This window comes from Drosophila suzukii, chromosome Y (assembly GCF_043229965.1).
Source record: "Drosophila suzukii chromosome Y, CBGP_Dsuzu_IsoJpt1.0, whole genome shotgun sequence".
In the NCBI taxonomy this organism is placed as follows: Eukaryota; Metazoa; Arthropoda; class Insecta; order Diptera; family Drosophilidae; genus Drosophila; species Drosophila suzukii.
In genome coordinates this window covers 8,957,732-8,981,252 of record NC_092085.1, presented here as the reverse complement: position 1 = coordinate 8,981,252, position 23,521 = coordinate 8,957,732, and the positions used below count along the sequence as shown (strand labels likewise).

Sequence of the window (23,521 nt, the reverse complement as noted above, 5' to 3'; positions counted from 1 at the left end):
ACTATACGTTTGACATAAATAAAAAGAGTCGATATTTTTATGTCGACCCATACAAAAATAAGATCTTATGTTATCTTGTTTTTCACAAGCTACGTCATCGAATATCATAATGGAATTGTTTTTAGCTTCACTAGGGTCTAGTACACCCTCATTATGGGAGAATGTATGATATCCCATTCCTTTAATCGGTTTGATTAATTTCTCCAAGTACTCATATTTAGGTTGATATAAACTTTTTGAAAATATATAAACATTTTCGAATTTTAATCCATTAGGACTCTCTATTAGACTTATCATAATATTAGTTTTACCACAATTCGAAGGCCCAACAATTAGAGCCCTTATTGTGTTCGGTAAGAGAGCACTATGTCGTGGCGGTAGATTTTTCTCGTTTTCATCGTTAATATTTCTAACTACAATTTTTTGTTTCTGACTTATTAAACGCATCTTTTAACCTAATGTACCTCATTCAATGAGAAATCTTTGATGATTAAAGATCAATAAAATGGGGAAACGTTTTTATAATCGCATCAGTCGTATTTTTAATTGTAAACACGCATTAATACATTACCGTTTGAAGCCCATATTCCGAGATATAATTTTTCTGGACCGGGTACAAAGGTACAGAAACGGTTGGAACGTGGTGATCAAGGAATAAACCCATTGGATGAAGCTTGCAAAGAGCACGATATTGCATATTCTCAAAACAAGGTATTGAGTGAACGACATAGGGCAGACTCCATATTAATTGACAAAGCCTGGTCGCGTGTCAAGGCATCAGATAGCAGTCTTGGTGAAAGAGCAGCAGCATACTTTGTTACAAATATAATGAAAGCCAAGAATAAATTTGGTATGGGATTGAATAAAACGGAAAAGAAAGGAAGGAAAAAGATATTGAAGAATAAAATGAAGAAGACAAACCTTTCGACTGTAATTAATGCTGCTACTAAGGCATTAAAAAAACAAAAACCATTAGACATTATGAGTGCAATTAAATTTGCACGTAAATCAATTCATCAATCAATGGGTTCTAAGAAAAATGTTAAAGTACCTCGTGTAATTAATGTACCCAAAATTGGAGGTTTTCTACCAAACGTGCCGATCTTGACAGCCCTCAGCGCTCTTGGTAGTTTAGCACGTGGTAGTGCAGCAATTGCAAAAACAATTAACAATGCGAGAATGGCTAAGGAGGATATGGAGGAGAAAAAACGTCACAATAGGAAAATTGAAAGTGTTGCTGTAGGAGAAGGATTATATCTCAAACCCTATAGAAAAGGTTATGGTTTCTTTCTTAAGCCCTATAGTAAGGGGAAAGGAATTAAGAAGCGAAAAAACTAATTTCTCTGCTACCCAATAGACCACTATCAAGTATCGACATTATACATTTTGCTAGGAAATATATCCCACATTTTAGAGGGGTGTTTATGAGAGATCTACTCCCAGAAGCACCAAAAAGTAGGGAGTGTGGTATAGTAAACTTAGATAATTCACGATCAAGTGGTACACATTGGGTTGCATATAATAAAAATAAAAATAATATACATCATTTCGACAGTTTTGGAAATCTTCAGCCACCTAGAGAAGTTGTGAAATACTTGGGACATAGAATACAATACAACTACGATAGAGTTCAAGACTTTGATACATACAACTGTGGACACCTGTGCCTCGCTTTTCTACTTTCTTTCGTAGAAAATGTGGAGTCAAAACTGGTATATTTAAATGGTTAATTTACATTTGGGGGGTTGAAAATCAATGTATGGGTACGTGTATGTGTGAACTCTGTATGGTATAAAAAGTGGACCTGCACGCGTTCAAATTCACAGTCTAAGTTTCTACTTCACATCGAACGTCATCTAGAGGACAAGAATTTTTTATCATTCTTAACAAAAAAAACCTATAACTGCTCATAACAGCTCAAAACAGCTGGTGACCAGCTTATAACAACTAGTAAACAACTAGTTAACAGCTACTAAACAGATAATAACCATCTAATAACAGCTATTAACCAGCTAAAACAAGTAGTAAGCAACTACGAAACAAGTACTGAACAACTGCTAAACAGGTAGTAAACATCAAAATACAGCTAAAAACAACGTGGAACAACTGTACCAAGTCCAAAAAACTCAACAACCATCATGAATCAGGAAAACCAGATGAACATTGTAGTTAAAGAGTTCAATAAATTTAATAAAAAGACACTGCTATCGAAGACAAGGATGTCTGAAAATGCATCGGAGCGCAAAACAACAAAGGTTGGAGAATCTATTGCTCTCGAGTTGGAGGAGCACAATCTGTACATGCCGGAAAGGTACACCTCTCTTCAAGATGATATCATCAATGAAATGGTTGATGGAAAATTTAATATTTATAAAAGTAATGACAATTTGTATTTAGAAATAAGTCAGTAATCATTAAAAAGATTGAGATTTTAAGAATATAACAATAAATACACTTTTTAAAATATAATGAAGAAAATGTATCGAATCTTTTTTTTATTCGGAAATGGTATATAAATATTACAGATCTTGGCGTTCCCTAAACAGTATTTGTTTAGTAACTGAGGAGTGACTACATGAATTTCGGAAATTTTAAATCTTTCACCTATAAAGTTTGAACAATATACTACAATGAATATTTTGTCACAGTTAACCAAAGCTAGATTTGCTTTGAAGCGAAAATTCGATGATCTCAAACAAGTCAAAAACTTTTAAACCTATTACTGAACCCTTACATGAACTTGTTAAGGAAAATAAAAAACAAAAGATTTCTAATGTAAAAGATAGTATAAAAGTAAAGCGTGAAATGAAGCAAATTAGGAAATACGATGATGATGAGAGAGAGCTTGACGATTTTTACTTTACAACTAATGAGAAAGATCCGCAGTCTAATCGAAACATAACTCCACCAAGGTCTTTCGATGATAGTGATTCCTATAATCAATTCTTTTCACAAACGAATATAGAGGAAGATATAGAAGAAGAGAAAAAGGAGACGGAAAAGAGTGAAGAAGAAGGGACAACACCTTTACCAATGTATACAGGAGAGGCCGATATGGGTGTGGATGCAGAGCTAGAAGATAAGAACACTAGTTATAATTATGATTTTTATATCAGTAATTTGACCAGAGGAAATGTGTTGGATAAGGGTTATGGACCTAAAAAGATACGCAAACAATTCATTAACTTTGGGAGATAAAGAATTAAAAATTAAAAATAATAAAATAACATTTTTTAGTGGAATGAGTTGTGATCTGACTCCTGGTCTGTACTCTCTAATTTTTCTTAGTAAACCTGAAAACTATGATGATCAAGACTTGAAAATGTATAAAAAAATTATTTTAGAAACGAATATACATAGAGTAGGCTTTAAACCTAATAACAGAATCAAGGGTACACGAGCATACAAATATAGCCTTATTATTAAGAAGTTGATAGACAAAGATTTCAGTCCTACAACGTCTACTCCACTTCGCTCAAAAACAGGCTTTGGTTACATGACTCTTCAGAAATCAAATCCAAACTATGTATATTGGAATGATGTAAATGAGTTAGTCGAACGATTGGAAATTTTAGTAGCATCAAAAGGAGCGGGTAACACCAGCCACAATAACGAAATTTTTTCAATATTAGAGGAATTGCGTGAAGAAAGGATTATATATTAATGAGTATAAATAGGAAGGACAAATATGTTTTACATTTATAAACATCATGTCTGTCGACAAGTTTGGACATTTTTCTGTTGATAAGGAACGATCAGAAAATTTGAAAAGACGTTAATTCTACTGAGGGATTATTCATCGATGAGGACGGTAATCTAAATGCTCAAAATAAACGTATCAAAAACGGATCTAAGCCTTTAGACAACAATGATCTAGCAACGAAACAATATACTGATGAGATCCTCGGAAAGTTGGAAGAAGATTTAAGAAAAATTATAACTCAAAATGTTAATCGTCGACTCACAAAAATTTCAAGCTTAGAAAATAAAATTGAGTTAAATAGTAAGAGGGCAGACAGCGCTGACCAAATTTTTGCCAAAATTCTGGAAAAGATTAAAACCATTGAGGACTATATATTTAAATATTTAACAAAACCGATATCATTACCGAAAAAAACCACAATTGAGTTAGAAGGTGTTGCTTTTCAGCCTATTAGAAGAATATGATTAAGCGAGAAATCGTAAATGAGTTGCACGGACCATCTCGAGTGATTACAAGGGGTATAAACGATCTGTGGCAAGCAGATTTGGTTGAAATGGGAGCCTTTTCAAAATCTAATGATGGGTACCGATACTTGTTGACTGTTATAGACACATTTTCGAAATATGCTTGGGGTGAGGCATTAAAATCAAAAAATGCAAATGATGTTTCCCAAGCCATGGAGAGAATATTTAAATCGGGTCATGTAACACCAAGAAACCTGCAAACTGATGATGGCACTGAATTCTTTAATTCTAAGTTTAAGGTATTAATGAAAAGTTATAGGATAAATCATTATTCAACCTTCAGTACTCTAAAAGCATCAATAGTTGAACGTTTCAATAGAACTCTTAAAGAATTAATGTGGCGTGAGTTTAGTTTCAATGGAAAATATAAGTGGATAGATATGTATAAACAATTAATTAATAAATATAATAATAGAGAGCATAGAACAATAAAAATGAGTCCAAGTAAAGTCAATTCTTCCAATGAAAAACAAATATTACAAACATCGTATAATCACCTGAAAATATTTGTTGCAAGTAAATTCCGTAAGGGGGACCACGTTCGTATCAGTAAATATAAACATGTATTTGAGAAAGGGTATACCCCAAACTATACAACACAAATCTTTAAAATTAGAAGGTGAAGAACACATACCCTAAAACATACTTACTTGAAGATTTAGATGGTAGCCCGATTCAGGGCGGATTCTATAAAGAAGAACTGAAAAAACACGATTTCCCCACACATACCTAGTTGAAAAAGTTGTAAGGCGAAAAGGAAATAAAGTTTTGGTTAAGTGGCTCGGGTTTTCAAAGACTAGCTGGATAAACAAGGAAGACATTTTGTAGTATAATAAATGATTTATTTAATTAATTTTTATTTACATATTATCTTATCTTATATTAAGTTTAATATTAATATGTTTGTACAATGTTTTAAATTAAAATTAAATATAATAAAAATACTTTTTACAAACTCAAAATCATTTTCTCAAATCTCGATCATAATAAAACATCTCCAATTCAACTGATTTATAAAATAGTTCTTTTTCAATATGTTCCTTTTGAAATTTAAGGCTATCTAATGATTCTCCATCGTTCACATAATTATTTTGTATCATCACACCCAAGCAAAATGAATTTGATTCTAGCCATTCAACATTTTCTAAAATATCTTTTTCAATTAATCTCTGATGTTTTATTGATGTGGTACCATGGTCTTTATTACTTAACTCTACAAATTGTTTTTCATTAACATTACGGTTTCTTTTGTTATCTTTGCCACGAAGAATTTTTTTATTTACCTGTAGTTATTTTTTGTGATTTTGATCTAGACATTGTTCTATTACCATATAGAAAGGCCCCAGATAATAAAACATTTTTATAGTCTTCAATTGTAAGATTTCGTGAACTCACGACCCTGCGCTCGGGATCTTCCATTGTTTTTCCGTAAACAGAATTATTCATTAATTTACAAAAATCTTTTTCAAATTTATTTTTTGCATTTTGTCTATGTAAAGTGTTTAGATCAATGTAATTCTTTAACCAAGGCTTTTGTAAAAACTGAACACCTCTATGGATCTTTTTCAATACTAACCCATTCTGTATACATTGTTGCAAATTCCGATAATGTATTGCATAATTTTTCTTATTTCCCAGGTCGACAATTAATTTTTTTAACTTATCCTCTTTTGAGGCCAGACAATTTGACGGCCAAAATGAAAGATCATTATGAAGATCATGTAAACGGTATGGATATATTAAGTCCACTTCCAAAAAATAACCGTATTTGCTATCGATTGGAATATTATTAATATCAAAATTGTCTATGTCTGTGGTAGACATCCACTTAAAATCTTTATATGGTAAAGGTTGTGACATTGCCCAACCATACAAGTTATTCGCATCTACATACATTAAAAATGAAGACTCCTTCGAGGAATCATAATCTGACAAATATTTGTTATTTGCTTTTGTATATCTATGACAACATTGAACTAAACCACCTGGAATGCTACTTTGAATAAATCTATACATATCTGTCAGCAATTCAAGTTGAATATTTGTAGAATTCAACATTGCCTCCCAAGTGAATAAATTTGCATACAAATTTTTCGGAAGTTTTCAAAAATGTCGGTTAAAAGAAATACATAAGTTTTTAAATATAATTCTAAATAATCTTTAAGAGTGGAAAAGAGAAATGCGACCAAACTTTAAGAGCTTGATCATAATCTTCCTGAGAGCATTCCCTTTCCGTTAAATTACTATAGAATGCTTCCCTTGGTGAGAGGGAAGTTTCCTCGAGTCTACTAGCGGAATCTAAATATTCATAGGGAAATATACCCTTCTTACGCATTAATCCAAATTCTATATCATTACTGAAAAATGATTTAACAGTGTTCAATTGATCATCAACTAAATTAGAAGCTAGGGTGTCTAAACTTGATGGCATAAATCTATATGTATCGAGAAAACGAATTTTAAAACTATTTCCACTTAAACTTTTTATTTTCTTTGAGACAGAAATATAGTTTTCCTTATTTATTTGTATTACGGAAATTTCACCGGGAATCTTTCCCAACTCTTGAATAAATAAATGACAGTCGTATTTCGAAAAATTATAAAAAAATACTGGTATGAATTTGTTAACTTTATAATCCAAGTTACACTTAGAGTGGGCTGCACCTCTAAAGCGACCTGTGAAATGACAATGATCTCTAACCCTATCAGTCCCTAAATCTTTCTGACAAATAGAACAACTCAATGAATTATCAAATATTTGCTGGTCATCCAAAGTCATTCTCATAGGAACTATTTTATTTAAGTAGTCATCTTTCAATTTACTTAAATTTTTTATCAATGAATCTACAAAACTTACTCCCGAATTTTTTCCTGTTTCTAAAACAAATTTATCTAGTCTAGAATCAAAAGCAGACTTTATATAATACGCATATGATATTGGAATATGCTCATTAATATTAAATAATTTGGGGCTCACTTCAAGATTTTTCGGATCCAGAATGCATTCAAAATCCGCGTAGACAACAAATGGAACTTGAAGCTGATGTTGAACTTTGGTAAATTCCAGTGTGTTGTTCTGGGGGTGCGGCATCTTTGAAACCTTCCTACTGCAGAGCGTCTTGTGTTTTAATGCAGCTTCCTGGGTTCCGGAAAAATTCAAAGACACATTGCAGAAAAATTGCGCCCTCCTCTGATTTCCTCTTTGAGCAGTCATTAGTCTTTGAAAGAGAAATATATACAAATTAGTTAATTGCTTAAAAGAGATAAAAATGTATAAAAGAATTTACCTTGAAATATTTTTAATGTACATGTAATGTCCATTTCCACCTTCTACCAGAAACATCATATTGATATGAAGAGGCTTTTCCACTTCCGATTGAAAAAGCGGTCCAATTATTTCCCTCGTCTCTTCATTATATCCGAATACGTTTAAACTCATATGAGTATTCTTCTTTAAAAAATTTTTTATTTCAAGGGGGAAAGCCAACCCTGTGAAATCTAATATTATTTCATCACTTATACGAATTATCTCCAGCGATATATCAATATTATATGCCGAACATCTTTGCGGCCTGTTAACAATTTTTAAGGCAGAAATCAAAGCCCATTTAAAACAATAATGATCATTTTCGTTACAAACGTTAACTATTGCTTTTTTCGTTAAAAGGAAACGAGGTAGTGGTATGAAAGATGAACCAGCCATCGGTGTATAATGATTCACATTCATTTAAAAGCGAATCCATTTTATAAGAGACCATCCACTATCTCTCTCTTGAAATTCTTGTGTTTTTGAAATTATTTCCATGGTATGTTAATGGAAGATATTTTCTAAGTCAGAATCTTTATTCATCGTCGTCATTTTACTTTGAAAACTTTTCATATCAATTTCTTCAGATTCATCTTTAAAAAGTATATACTCTGCAAACAGTTCAAAGTTTACTTTTGCTGAAGTATAACTTTCTAACAGAATGCTGAGATGAGGTAGCAGGGACAATCCAGCTTCACTCAAGAAACTCTCTGGTAAGATCAAATCCGATCCATCGTTTACATACATGTAATGTAGTATTCTGCCCTTGAATCCCTCAGAAATTTTTTTGACTCTTCCGTCAAGGGGTTGAATTGCATTTCGCTTATGCAACTCCGAACGGACATGATTTGCCCACTTATTCTTTAGCAAGAAACACTTGCAGGATTGACAAAACTGATTTTGGTTATTCATTTTTATTTTATTCGTTTTGACGTAGCAGAGTATCCCACTTCAAGACTATTTTTGGTAGACTAACTATTGTCCTCGATCAATTATAGTGTTTGAAGTGGGCGTGTACGATAATATTGAAGATGAGAGGTGCATACTTAAGATTTTTTTAAATTCTAAAACTAAGGTAATTCTAGTAGGTTATATCGACTATTCATTGGTTAGAAGAGATGAGAAGTATTGATTTTGAAAAATATTTGATACATGTGTAACCAATAGGACACCATCAATAGAACTAAGGAGAGTGTTGGTTAGAAGAGGTCGCACATACTTTGCTGCAGGTGGGAAAGGAAAGGTCATTTTTTATACACACCATCATACTCAGGTAGCCAATAGGGGACAGTTTGGAAAAAATCATTTCGAGTTTGGGAAAAAACAAACATTTTCATTTGTTGAATTTCGAGAATGCACATGTTTGGGTAAAAGAAGAGGAAAAATCAAAGATTTTCATTTGTTGAATTTCGAGAATGCATATTTTTGGGTAAAAGAAGAAGATGAAAACCTGTATAAAATTTTCTTATAAATTGTGTAAGCATATTTAAAAGGGTAAGACGAGATTGTTGACCTAGATAGACAACATGCATTCAGTTAAAATAAATAACTTTCTGAATGTATTTAACGGAATTCTGTTTAATGCACACTATGTACGGCTCCAGTTCATACAATCCAAACTCTTTGAATGTGAACGAGGTAACATGAAAACATCAATTCATGGAAATCATATGGACACCTGCGTGTGGAGCAATGATGCAGCCACTGAGGGAGTTGATACTTGTGTATGCCATCGAATTTCTGATTACAAAAAGGAATTACTCAACATTATTAATATATACTATAATCTAGAAAAAAGAATGAAAATGATTAAATAACATAATAAAACATGTTCGCAATACCAAAATAAATGAATAAATGTATTATTATGCTACAAAATAAACTTCTGACTTTTTATTTCGAGTTAAAATTACAGGTGCGGAGAATGGAAAATATTTCCTTGACTGAGATATGTCGGCTACTTGCGAGTTGTTGCGCGGTCGTGATTTCAACCCCTATTATGGGAACGTCGTATGAGGTCGTATGAGGTCGTTGGCGTGAGGCCCATGATCTTGTCAATGAGCGTGCGCCTTCTGGGTTGTGCATGTGTCCCTTTTATTGCGGTCAGGTAATTGACAGGTGCGCATGTTCGGGTAGCTCTTGCTTGAATCCCTTTTACTTTTATGACATGTTTATGACCCATTTGTGGAAAGGAGAGAATCTTAGACAATTTTCCAGTTAAACGTATTTGAAAATATTCCACATCTGAGAATCATTAACTTGTGAGATTTATTTTATTGGGGTTCTTTTGATTTCTAAATTAGTTTTATAATCATAGGAAACATTATTCCCCAACATGATCGGACATGTTCCTCTAAGATAACCATCTTCGAATACTTTGGGTGTGCGACCTTTCACACGTGCACAGCAACACCTGTGATAATGAGGCAAAAGGGTACGTGATCACACCTTTCCCCAACATGATCGGATATGTTCCTCTAAGATAACAACCTTTGGATACTATGGTTGTGCGACCTTTCTCACGTGCACCTTTCTCACCTGGCTATTAATTGCACATAATGAGGGGAAGGATACATGATCAATATTGTCACATGGGGATGTGGGGGCGATGGGGTCAATTGATTTTACTCTTTATAGACATGATCGTGACATTTTTATGACTTCAAAGCCCATTAAAATCAGTTAATTTATTGGATTATGCTAATTGTCCCAGAACCCGCATACGTTAATGAGGGGGGAGGGGGGGGCGGGGGCCATTAATATGCTAATTGTCCCAGAATCCGCGTTTCCCTACTACTAATCTAAATTTTAAATCCCAATTCTCTATATTTTATAGTTTCCGAGTTATCGGTGTTCATACTTACGATTTTTTTTAAGTTTGTGGGCGTTAAAGTGGGCGTGGAATTTTTGGGTGAATTGATAGGTATTGATAAGAACAATACGTTTCAGTTACGATTTTTTTTAAGTTTGTGGGCGTTAAAGTGGGCGTGGAATTTTTGGGTGAATTGATAGGTATTGATAAGAACAATACGTTTCAGTTAAAATTTTTATTTTAGCATCAAAAATGTAGGAGCCACAGTTTTGGGCTGTTTGAGGGCGTTGGAGTGGGCGTGGCACTCTTTTGAAACAAACTTGCGCTGCGTAAGAAGCTCATGAATCTGCTCGCCAAAGCTAGCCTAGCTCTTATAGTTTCCGAGATCTCAGCATTCAACCGAACGGACAGACACACGGACATGGCTAGATCGACTCGGCTAGTGGTCCTGATCAAAAATATATTTACTTTATGTGGTTGGAAGCGCTTCTTTCTGCCTGTTTTATACTTGCGAAATTTTGTATAGGACCCATTCGAATAATATCATAACTAATGAACTTCTCACCTTTTATTTAATATTGCTAACAGGGCTTTAGTACTTATAAATTAGTAGAGTTACCAGCCCCATTCAATATTTCAAGATTATGAAACTTCGAATCATTACATGAGTTGTTATCCAAATTTTATCCGGATTATTTTAGCGCAATTTAGGTGGGATAATACAAATTTAGTTTATTTTGGGAATAGTTACAAAATGTTACTTAAAACTTTAATGATGAATGTTTCTTGATATAACGTATACATGTGTCTTTAAAACCGACTTCTTCGCGGAACCACGCACTGGACGACCTCTTCACTTTACGACTTGCTGCACTCTCTCTCTTGGTAGCGTCGCTATTTCTTACTCCATGCTTTCTAAGAAAGACTCGAGGTTCTTTTATGTACTCTATATTCTTTAATGTATTCTATATTCTATTCTATTCTATTCTATTCTATATTCTTTAATAGTATTGGATAACAAAATAATAAACGGACTGTAGGAGCGTAATTCAAATTCAAAATAAGGAACAGGGCCTAAACCGTCGATGTCGCTTTTACTCTTACGCTGCAAGGGTAATAGACTAATACTAAATTCACCAATCCTACATTTATAGTAATTTACTTAACTTGATTAGTAGAAGTATTTTTTTTTAGTTATAGGAACAGCATTTGTAGGACATGTTTTACTGGAATTACAAACCTTCAATCTGCTAGTCCCTACCAAAAATACGATGATTAAATTATTTATTGTTTTTTATTGGGTTTCAAATTTTTTATTATTTTCTTTGTTGTAATGAGGATTTTTAAGAAAGTTTTTTTCAATAAGAATATAAAAGGTAGAAAGACCCTTCTTCGACCCCATAAAATATATATATTTTTGATCAGCATCACCAGTAGATCAAGTCTTGGCCGTATTTCCGTGTGAACTCTGAGATCTCGGAATCTATGAGAGCTAGAGGCTTGAAGCGTTTTCGACTTTAAAAGGATAGAATCAACAAAGAACATATTGGGTATGTTACTATTGTTCTTACCAGGGGGTTGTGAAAACTGCAGACAACATGACCAGCTGCGCCTAAATCAGCCTTCATATCTTCAGTATCCGCAGATGTATATAAGCCTTTGACTACGATCCTGAAAGATCGATCACTTTGCACTTAAACGGGATATTACTACTTCACAAGAGATGTTAAACTGCCCTGTATGTGTCACCATTAGAAGGGTAGCTATCTTAAATCTTGATGAGATTCATAAGTTATTTGGCATCAGTAACACCCTTTATCACAAAGGCGGTCAGGCTTAGGTGCTTTAGTCGAAAAAGTAGCATTACCAGAAATTTTATTAAAATTCCACCTCTATTACTCGTCACAGGGGGCTGGCGGGAGTTATAGGGAGTGGGCTATCAGTATCATCATCAGATAAGAAGCCGTAGAAGAAGCAAAATCTTTCATCATCAGTAATCAAAGTATCCGTCGAAGCTTTCAAAACTTTTTTCAACTTGTCTTAAAAATAGATTGTAAATAGCGTTCCGAATCAAATCTCTGCTTTGCACTGAGAGCCTATGCCGCAGCGGCAAAACAGGGCGCTGAAGCTGAGAAAAGTAAAACCCGAAGACCCATGCCGAAGTCACACGAACATCTACGTTGTACCTGAGCAGCGGGTGGGCAGAACAATTCCCTATGATCACTTAATAGGCCGCTGCCGACCGCTTGACTGGAACCAAGAGTTTTTGAATTATAAGTTTTTTGAGTTACTTAATCTGAATAGTCTGCGTCTTAGATGTTCGTCTTTTCTTTTTTACCAATAGTCTCCTTTTTATACCCTTGCAGAGGGTATTATGATTTCAGTCAGAAGATTGCAACGCAGTAAATGAGACGTTTCCGACCCTATAAAGTATAAATTATATATTATACTCGTAGAGTAAAAGGGTATACTAGATTCGTCGGAAAGTATGTAACAGGCAGAAGGAAGCGTTTCCGACCCCATAAAGTATGAATATTCTTGATCAGCATCGCCAGACGAGTCGAGACGAGTCCCTCTTATAGCTCCCATAGGAATAAACTGTCGATTGACCCAAAAAAATTTTGAACGACCACTTTAAAGCCCACAAACCGCCCACAAACTTCAAAAAATCATAAGTATGAACGCCGATAACTCGATAACTATAAAATAGAGAATTGGGATTTAAGATTCAGATTCCGTACGCCGAAAAGTATGTAACAGGCAGAAGGAAGCGTTTCCGACCCCGTAAAGTGTGAATATTCTGGATCAGGATTACTAGCCGAGTCGATCTAGCCATGTCCGTCTGTCCGTCTGTTCGTATGAACGCTGAGATCTCGGAGAGCTAGGCTATTGGGATTTGGCATGGGGATTCCTGAGCTTCTTGCGCAGCGCAAGTTTGTTTCAGCAATGTGCCACGCCCACTCTAACGCCCAGAAACCGCCCAAAACTGTGCCTCATACAGTTTTGACGCTAGAATAAAAATTTTAACTGAAATGTATTGTTCTCATCAATACCTATTGATTGACCCTTGAAAACCGACCACAAACTTAAAAAAATCGCAAGTATGAACAAGGATAGATTCCGTAGCCTTGTACGCAGCGCAAGTTTGTTACGCAAGCCTCCCAAATCTGTGGCGCCCACAATTTTCATGCAAAATAAAAAATGTTAACTGAAATGTATTAATCTCCTCCACTCCCACTCTAACGCCCATAACGCCTAAACCTGTCTACCGCCCACATAACAATATATTGAGGTCGCTGGTAGGTGGCGCATTTCAATCTCGCTTTACTGTTTCCATATCTCCATATCTATGTTTTCCTATTAGCAGAGTAACGAGTATCGGATAACCGAGGTAATCGACTCTACGCTTGGAACATTTTTAATTAGTTCCGAGTTTTAAACTTCATTTTATCAAAATTAAACGACTATATCATAACCTGCCATAGGAATCGGATAATTGGTAGAAAAATAACATGAAGCAAATTAGACCTTGTACTATTGGGAGTATCATTTTTTGTTTTTTTTAGGAATTTTGAATTAAATTTACTAAAAATCGGACGACTCTAACATATAACTGTCAATGAAACGGTCAGAGAATTAATGAAATATTTTTTTTTTGGTTTGTGCTTTGTTGATTTTTATCGTATTTTTTTTTACTCTTTGATATTGAATATTTTAACTTTTCAGCATCACAAATTTAATTTTACACAAATATCACTGAAGCTGGCAACAACCCTTAAAAATTATACATGGTTTTACTAACATTGATTATTTCTTATAACTGCAAGGGTATACAAACGTCGGTTTGCCGAAAATAACTTCCTTTCTTGTTTCACTTCTTTTCTGTCGTCCTTTCGAATTCTTTGCTTGCTTTTTATACCCGTTACTCGTAGAGTAAAAGGGTATACTAGATTCGTCGGAAAGTATGTAACAGGCAGAAGGAAGCGTTTTCGACCCCATAAAGTATATATATTCTTGATCAGGATCACTAGCCGAGTCGATCTAGCCATGTCCGTCTGTCCGTCTGTCTGTCCGGATGAACGCTCAGATCTCGGAAACTATGGAAGCTAGGCTATTGTGCCACGCCCCCTCTAACGCCCACAAACCGCAAAAAACTGTGGCTCCTACAGTTTTGATGATAGAATACAAATTTTTAGCGGATATGTATTGTTCTCATCAATACCTACCTAAAAAAAGATTGCCACGCCCCCTTTAACGCCCACAAACCGCGAAAACCTGTGACGCCCACAATTTTAATGCTAGATAAAATATTTTAACTGAAATGTATTGGTCTTGTCAATACTTAAAGATTGATCAAAAAAAAATTGCCACGCCCACTCTAACGCCCATAACGCTTACATCTGTCTACCGCCGGTAGGTGGCGCATTTTAATCTCGCTTTGCTGCGTGCATATCTCCATTTCCCTTTGGTCCCTTTAGCTGAGTAACGGGTATCTGATAGTCGAGGTACTCGACTATAGCGTTCTTCCTTGTTCGCTTTCCAGTTTGGCAAGCTTCGGAACTAAGAATATCTGTAATTTCTTACCTAGGATAGTTAGATGGATTCAGTTTTTCGCGTTTTTCTCTTAATAGATTGAACTTTCAAACGAACTAAAAGTAAAATTTATTGGAATTGTATATGGTATAGATAATCCAATCCAATATCAGAAAATCATTACAAAAGTATGCTACATTTGTATTTGTATAATATATTTTAGTTCTCATCCGATGGAAGTACAAGAAATGCAGCATACCTTAACCGCTCTGCCAGGCTTTAGTTTCCGCATGAAAATTATACAGATTTCGAAAAAGACATGATCGGTTAGCGTACCTTTCTGTACCAACCATATGAAATCCCACATAAACTGTCAACGTGGTGCAACAAAGGAAACAAAAACTGGGACTAGATTCGCTTGCTTTTAGGCTCAGATCGCAAGCGGAATTGAAACAGAAACTGACAGTCTGTCTATTAAGTGATCATGATTTTTCTGTCAAGTTTGGGGGCGTTACAATAGCATCTTTTTTTATTTATTTATTTTGGTTTTCACTCTTCCTAACTCTACAAGTACAAGAATACTTATAAATTAGTGCGCTAGTCACAATTCAATTCACTTCGTTAACATAATAACATTTTTTTAACTATAAAGTTCTAATGCAAGACATTAAAACTATGACAATAGCATCTTTGACTTCTAGATTTTTTTTTCATTTTATTTTCATATTTGATTATTCGATAAAAGAAAATGACTTGCCCAAATTCCTTGAAACCTCCGCATAAATTAGTTTAATGTATTATAAAAAGGACTCCATACTCGGTCTGGTAATTTTCTTTAAAAAAAATTTATTGGATAGTCAGCTTTCTTAGAAACCTTTTATGTTCTGATAGAAAAACAGTAGGAAAGAATCTAGTGGTTTGGTACAGAGGAAGAAGTAAAGGGCGCTGTAGACGGCTCATTAGAAGGATTTCCATCTTATTTAGAAGGAATTTTTTGTTATATTCCTACTCTGTAACAAAAATGTCTACATGGCTAAATTTGGTCGAGCACGCAGTTGCAAAATGAGCAATTCCAAGCATATGAAATTTAAATTTTTCATTAAACTGAACTTTGCTACGGGTATAGGCCATAATACACAGGGATGAAAGATCAGGTTTCAGCCGTGATACAAATATTAGTTTTTGCTGCGGTACACAGTTTATATGTTTTGGTACCACGCTTGTGACAGGGTTTGGTTATACAGCGTTAATGACCGCACCACCAGTTTCAGTCGGTAATCAACATGCGGCGTTGGATTCAGTTAGGGTATTCAATTGCGTTGCAATCGTTTGAAAAGTGTAAAAGTGTAAGCAGTTCCAACAACAATTTCCATACAAAATAGTTTTCAAGGCCTACAACACCCCAGCCTATGTATACAAATCTGTTGTACTTGTGTAGAAATAGGGGGTTAATAATGGGTAGGAATTTTATCTAAAATACTAAAAATATACTGAAAAGTTGGGTTTTAATGACAGAAAATATCATAGCCTTCTTTTCACAAAAATTTAAAAGTTGGCGTTATTGTGTACGTCAATTTCCTGCAACGATATTTTAAAATAGAGGGCGTTCACAATTCTCGTCTGGCAAACTTACAAAGTTTACACTTTTGCAACGCAATTGAATACCCTAAGTGTTTTATTATGAAAAGCGAACTGCACGTTCGGCGAACGAATTTTGATTAGTCGTTGGCCGTAGTACTAGTTGCGCGGTGGCTGAGATCAATTGCTGTACTATAGACCCCGGCTCGTCAAAAGGAGTTTCGCTGACGACATCCGTGGGCACTTATTGGCCGCGGTCGCTATTGATCTGTGACTCAAGCGGATAACTTCTATAACGGTGGACGTTGGACCGTCTTATAATGCCGTGCGCAGAGAGCGAAAGGAGAGGCCAAGGATTAACGGTACCAGGAGGTCCATATGTACGGGCCCAGCGCTGATGGACCAGTCATCAAGAATTAAAGTAAAGACAAAGTCAAAAAGATACAACCGTAAGAGTCAGCAAGGAGGAAGATAACTACGTCGAGACGTTAGGGACAGCATAGAACTCCGAATTGGGAGACAGGTAGCTAAGGTCTTCAAAGGCAAATTCACCGCTCAGTTGAGTGGAGACTCGGTCGACTGTTGCGAGGACTTCTCTGGCTACGTCAGACGCTTCCCCGAACACCAACGACGACTACCTCGAGTCGGAGGCCTTCCATCTCAATAAGAAACCGTTCACTAAACAGGAAGACATCGGGAACCTGGCCAACTTTTAAAATCACTGCTCTAGCTTCTTCTTGTTTTAATGCATTTTTCCTTGTATTTTTTAAAGCGTGTTCACATCAACATTTTTGTGAGTCGAGGTGAACAGATTAATTAAGTGACCATAAGTTGTGACCGACTTAAGATATAATGACATTTATTAACATGCATATCAATTAAATTGAGTAAGATATATTTATTCAAATGTTAAATGTTTTTTTCAAACCGCGATTTCACAAGTACCACACTTTTGGGTCAAAACATAATTTAATGCCCACATTTTTTTTGAACATTTAAATCAACCATGGGAAGGGCTGAGAATAGGATTTGCTTTTTTGGGCCACCCTGTGCCTGTTTTACAACAAATATGGGATTTTAAATTCACTAATATTTCTGTGTCGACTACTATAATATATTTTCGAAAAAGAAGGTATTTTTTGTTCGGGTTTAAGAGGGGGGTGGACCAAAGTTTGTTTGGCATAGATGCTTAGAATCCTTTAAAGATTATGTTCCCCCTATTTAATTTTTGGGTTCGCATAATACCCGACCTGTTATAAAGTTATCCCCTTGTTTGCACCGATGTATAGCCTTACAAAAGCAAAATCATCAAAAATAGTTGTACGTTTCTTTAAGCAGATCGTGAGTCGTTACAAAACAAGAACAATTTCTGGTGTTACAATTATTTGAAAAATAAGATATAAGTAAGTAAGGGATCTGTAACTATTTAATTGCGTATGGCGTATAAAGGAAAAATGACCATTCTTGAATAATCAAAAAGAAAATGAAATATGTGATTTTCCTTAATTATACCACAAATTCCAAGGCTGAATTAATATAAGAGAAATAAAATCCTGTCAAGGCTTGACAACCAAAAGACTATCACTACAGTGTAGTTATTTATTTCTTTTTTTAAGCAAAACAGATCAAAAGTAATTATTTTTCGGAACAAAAGTAATAACTTTTTTCTAATTGTTAGGAATTAAATAGCATAATTTAAACAAGTAAATACAATTTTAGGATGAACGTCCTTCCCAATTTACTAATATGGTCAAAAAGTAAGGTGAATTTGTGTTAACGATTTTTGTTTCCAAACTTTTAACTGGCCAGCCCAACATGATAATGCACTGGTTCACATTTTACACGTTTTTCGTGACTATTTCGAGTCGTTTGCGGAACGTTTCGTTTCGAGTCGATTGAGGCAATAAAAAAATCGATGAAGGCGCTAAAGGCTACACCGAAAAGGGAATATTTCGAGGATTGGAAAAAACGTTGGCATTAGTGTATATCATCGGGAGGGGATTTTTTTAAAGAGGTTGAAAATGATTTAAAAAAATAAGTAAAGCATATAATTTTCAATCAAATTTGCCTACCTGTTTGCCCTCAGAAGTACATACTGTCACAAATTTTTGAAATCCCCCTCAGTTTTCATGGTCTATTTTAAAAGCGTAAGAAAAGTTTTTATATATGTTTATACGATCTATAATAGCAATTTGAAATAATTGGAAAATATTGCAGCTATGGAATACTCATCATGATCCACGAGACGTCCGACGTATATGTCAACAACAACTTCAATTACTTGGGTTTGATTACATTGATCTTTATCTAATGCATTTCCCGGTAGGCTATAAGCACTTGTGCGATGAAATTCTTCAGCCAATGTCGGGAAGTCAATTACAAACCGTGTAAGTAGTTATTATAAAATACGTAAACAAAAAGAATACAATAATTTTATAATTTTTGTAGTGACATTGACTATCTAGACACTTGGCGGGCAATGGAAGACCTGGTTAAACTAGGATTGGTTCGAAGTATTGGTTTATCAAACTTTAATATGGAACAGGTTCAAAGGATTATACAATGTAGTTCGTCTAAGCCTGTAGTTAATCAAGTTGAGATCTGGCCAGGCTTCTTGCAAAAGGACTTAGTGGATTATTGCCGCTACAATGGAATTATTGTAACAGCTTACTCGCCACTTGGTCAACCAAATAGAGAAAATCATTGTCCTGTGTACTTCTTTTCGGAAGGTATGAAACGGTTGGTGAAGAAGTACAAGCGTTCCGCAGGTCAGATTGTCTTAAGATATTTGGTATTTATCATAGTTCAATAAGTTGGAAGCTTTGTACTATAATTATTTGTTTGTTAGGTGGATTACGGAGTAGTACCAATACCGAAAGCATCAAACCCCTTACATATAAAGCAAAACCTAAATATTTTTGACTTTAAATTAGATGATTCAGACACACGATTATTACGAGGCATAAAACCAAAAAGTCGAATCGTAAAATATGAAATTGTCATTGATCATATTTTTTACCCTTTTGAGCGTATTATTGAAAATGTTGAAAGTTCGAAAGTAAGCGTGCCACAAATTGAAGAATTGAAATTTTTCGATCCTACCATTCAAGAAGGGGAAATAGATGAACACCCTAATACGGATGAATAAAAAATAAAATGAGCAAGAGAAAAAAATGGATATACATATAAGCATTTAATGAAATACAGTTTAAACCGTTTTATTTTTCTGAAAATCCAAAAGGTTAGATAAAGAAAACAATTTTTTCTCGAGTGTTGTGTTGTGCCCCACTTTTTAATACATAAAACAACAGGGTGCGATGCCAATGTTAAATAAAATATTTGAAAAAAAGTCTTCTTTTTTTTATTAATATACCCATTTCTCTTAAATAAAAAGACCAGACCTGACCATTCTATAGGTTGGCCACTGTGGCTTCTGTATGCCATGGAAATGAGGTTGTATTATCGTTTACTGACATCGCTTACGTGGTCGTATTGTCATATACGTATATATATATATAACATAGTTCTAAGTTTGAATCGCTGTACGTCGTCTGCATCGAAGGTGTGGCCAGATCGCACAGTGATTGAAAATTCCGAAGCCAAGGAAGCGAACGAGCAGCGAGAGTGGAGAACGGTGACGAACACTTCTGTTGAAAGAGGAAGAGCTGGAATTGGTACGTCGGAGGGCCCATAGTAGTAGGGAAACGTGGATTCTGGGACAATTAGCATGTTAATGGCCCCCGCCCCCTTACTAATTAGCATATTAATGACCCCCGCCTCTCACTAACTAACATATTAATGGCCCCCGCCTCTTCATTAATGTATGCGGGTTCTGGGACAATTAGCATAATCCATAAATTATCTGATTTTAAGGGGTTTAGATGTCATAAAAATGTCAGGATCATATCCATAAAGAGTACACTAAATTGCCCGCAACCCCACACCACCATGTGACAATACTAATCACGTGACCTTTTTGCCTTATTATTAGAAATTAATATTCAGCAGGTGTTGCTGTACACGGGAGAAAGGTCGCACACTTTCCCCACATCCCCATGTGACAATATTGATAATTTATCCTTTTTCTCATTATCAGCAATTAATATTCAGCAGGTGTTGCTGTGCACGTGAGAAAGGTCGCAAACCCAAAACATCTAAAGCTGCTTGCCTTAGAGGGACATGTCCGATCATGTTGGGGAATAACGTTTCCTGTGATTGTAAAACTAATTTAGAAATCAAAAGAACCCCAATAAAATAAATCCCACAAGTTAATGATTCTCAGATGTCGAATATTTTCAAACAGACATTTTGTTTCGCCCCAGAATGTTTAACTGGTAAATTTTTTCAAGATCTCTCCTTTCTACAAACGGGTCATAAACATATCATAAAAGGGATTCAAGCAAGGGCTACCCGAACATGCGAACTAGTCTATTACCTGACCGGAATAAAAGGGACACATGCACAAGTCTAAAGGCGCACGCCCATTGACAAAATCATGAGCCTCACGCCAACGAACTCACGGCTGAGTGCTAGCTCTAATACGTTCCCATAATAGGGGTTGAAATCACGACCGCGCAACAACTCGCAAGTAGCCGACATATCTCAGTCAAGGAAATATTTTCCATTCTCCGTACCTGTAATTTTAACTCGAGATAAAATGTCAAAAGTTTATTTTGTACCATAATAATACATTTATTAATTTATTTTGGTATTGCGAACTTTTTTTTTTTATATATAGAAATTAATTTTCTGCTTTGATTCCGGCGATTTGCATAGAAGAAGCAGGCGCACGTTTCCGACGTCATTTCTGGATTACAAAATGTAAAGTGTTCACCATAATTCGTAGATTTGAGGTCATGTCCACCTCGATTCATGAACATAGTTTTTGTGTTTAGAAGGTATTGAAAATGCTGACCAATTATCTCTCCTTTAAATTGTTCAATAAATTGGTCAATTTCCTCATAAAACTTAATTTGGTTAATTTTGTTTTCTTGCACATCTTTACACATCTAGTCTGAACTTTAAAATAATGTATACAAATTATTTTATTGTTTTGAAGCTACTTTTGAAAAAAGTCAAAATAATGTATGCATTGTTTAGAGCACAAACCCCGCCCTTAAGGTGTTTCACAATAGGGAAACCGGTTTCCTTTTAACTTGTTTAATGACGGACAGCCCATTTCCTCGACATTAATGAGCTGACGACTCCCAAAAAACGTCTGTAGAAATCGTTTCTTTTCCACAACTTTACAAATAATTTGTTTTTCCCTTGTAATTGTCCTTAGATACTTTCGAGTTTTTGAAAACTATTTTCTCCATCGTTCCAAAAAATTTTGTGATGTGTATTGGTTAACCAAATTGCAGTCTTTCGAGATTTTGTATTTAGCAAAGTAAAATCATATGGTGGTTCTATTAAAAAACTATTGTTCAAGTTTGGATCTTTTTCGAATACAATTCCAATTTCCTTTAGAATTAAATTATTATTGTTATCAAAGAAAACTTGAACATCAATCGAAACAGTATCTTTCAACATTTTTCTAATGTTAAACAACTCGTTGTACTAGTCCGTTTAGTGGGTTATATTCAACTAAACAGTCTTGTATGAGGAGACAGTAAGCTTGGGTATTTTCATGACTTGGTGTCTTTAGTTCTATTGAAATTCTCACATCAATAGGACAAATTTTTACTGATTCATTTTGATATGAAAGATCAACCACAATAATAAGGGTCTTCAATTTAAATTCATTTGGGGTCAAAAATGACTAGATTGAAATCTTGTATACATTTCATATAGGTGAGCATACTAATTGATATGACTCAGAATTCAAGTGAACTCTCAAGTTTGATAAGTTATTTGTGATAAGTTCTCCATTTAGTGTACATCCAATTATGGAAAATCTTGTTTTTTCGCGATTAGCCGACAATTTCACATTTCCGCTGTGTTGACTCCCATACCCCAATTTGGGGTTAACATATAAATCCCAACTCTGGAATGCGATTGGTAGGTTTACACAACTTTTAATAATATCGTACATCTTAATTTTTGTAAAATCGCTCAGAGTTACATGGGGAATTTTCCAGATTTTATTCGTAATTTCCAGTTTAAAAGTTTGTTAATTTCTGATTTGTTCAAACACATCACCAAGATTCTTAGTTAGCATCAACACTAGTTCGTGTTTACAATTTAACAAAACTTTTTGATAATCCTCAGCCAATCCCAACAATTTTTTTAATGGTACAGAAAAGTTAAAGTGGGGTCCCGTTGAAATTTCGTCTCCACGGCTCCATCCAGAATTGACTTATTTATTTATTTAGTTGTTACCTAGCAGTATTTTGATGGTTACTTTCTTTTTAGTCTTGTTTTTGGATGGTTACTTTTTGTATAGTACCTGTACAGTACTTGATTTTGGATGGTTACTATCTGTTTAGTATCTGTAAAGTACTTGGTTTTAGATGGTAACTAAATGTATACAAGTATTATGAGACGCTATAGTCTCTTATTAAGAACTATCAAAGTACACAAGTTAAAGTTTCTAAGATGTGTTAGCCAAACACACTTGCAGTGAACTATCATTACCTGACCGTCATCAAAGTCACATGCCCAAGACCCAAGGACATTGAATAAAATACTTCCCCTTCATTTGTACCTGGAGTTTTAATTACAGTCAGATACAAAATTTGTAGGATCATTCAATATTACTTTATATATTTTATTACTGTATATATTATGTTATTATATATTATTTTATGTATATTATAATAATAATTAATTTTCTTACTCCATCCCTCTTTAAGAAACATGTCGCTTATTAATCTTCGTTCCAAGCGCAGATTTTCGCTTGGTTCCCATAGATAGATGTAAAATAGTTTTCACAATGTAATCTTTCTCAGATGTTGAATTATTTTTAAAGCATTCATTTGTTCCATCCCATAATAATATTGTAACATATTTCGAAAGCATCATTAGCTAGCATAGGAGCGTCTATCAATTTAATTTCTGATTCAAGTTTATGATAAAGGTGTTGGGACCTGGTAATATCGGTTTTTGTTGTCAACTATTTTTCT

At 34.7% G+C, this 23,521-nt stretch overlaps 1 protein-coding gene across 1 annotated transcript in view; it reads left to right on the top strand.

Moving 5' to 3' along the window:
- ARY (Aldo-keto reductase on Y) overlaps positions 1-19,782 on the top strand; it is a 344,889-nt gene extending 325,107 nt beyond the window's left edge. The window contains exons 3-5 of the mRNA XM_070998084.1: positions 18,675-18,844; positions 18,906-19,248; positions 19,306-19,782. Coding sequence (XP_070854185.1) covers positions 18,675-18,844; positions 18,906-19,248; positions 19,306-19,605 — 813 coding nt within the window. The 3' untranslated portion in view covers positions 19,606-19,782. The remainder of the gene's footprint in view (positions 1-18,674; positions 18,845-18,905; positions 19,249-19,305) is intronic.
- The last annotated feature ends 3,739 nt before the right edge of the window (positions 19,783-23,521 follow it).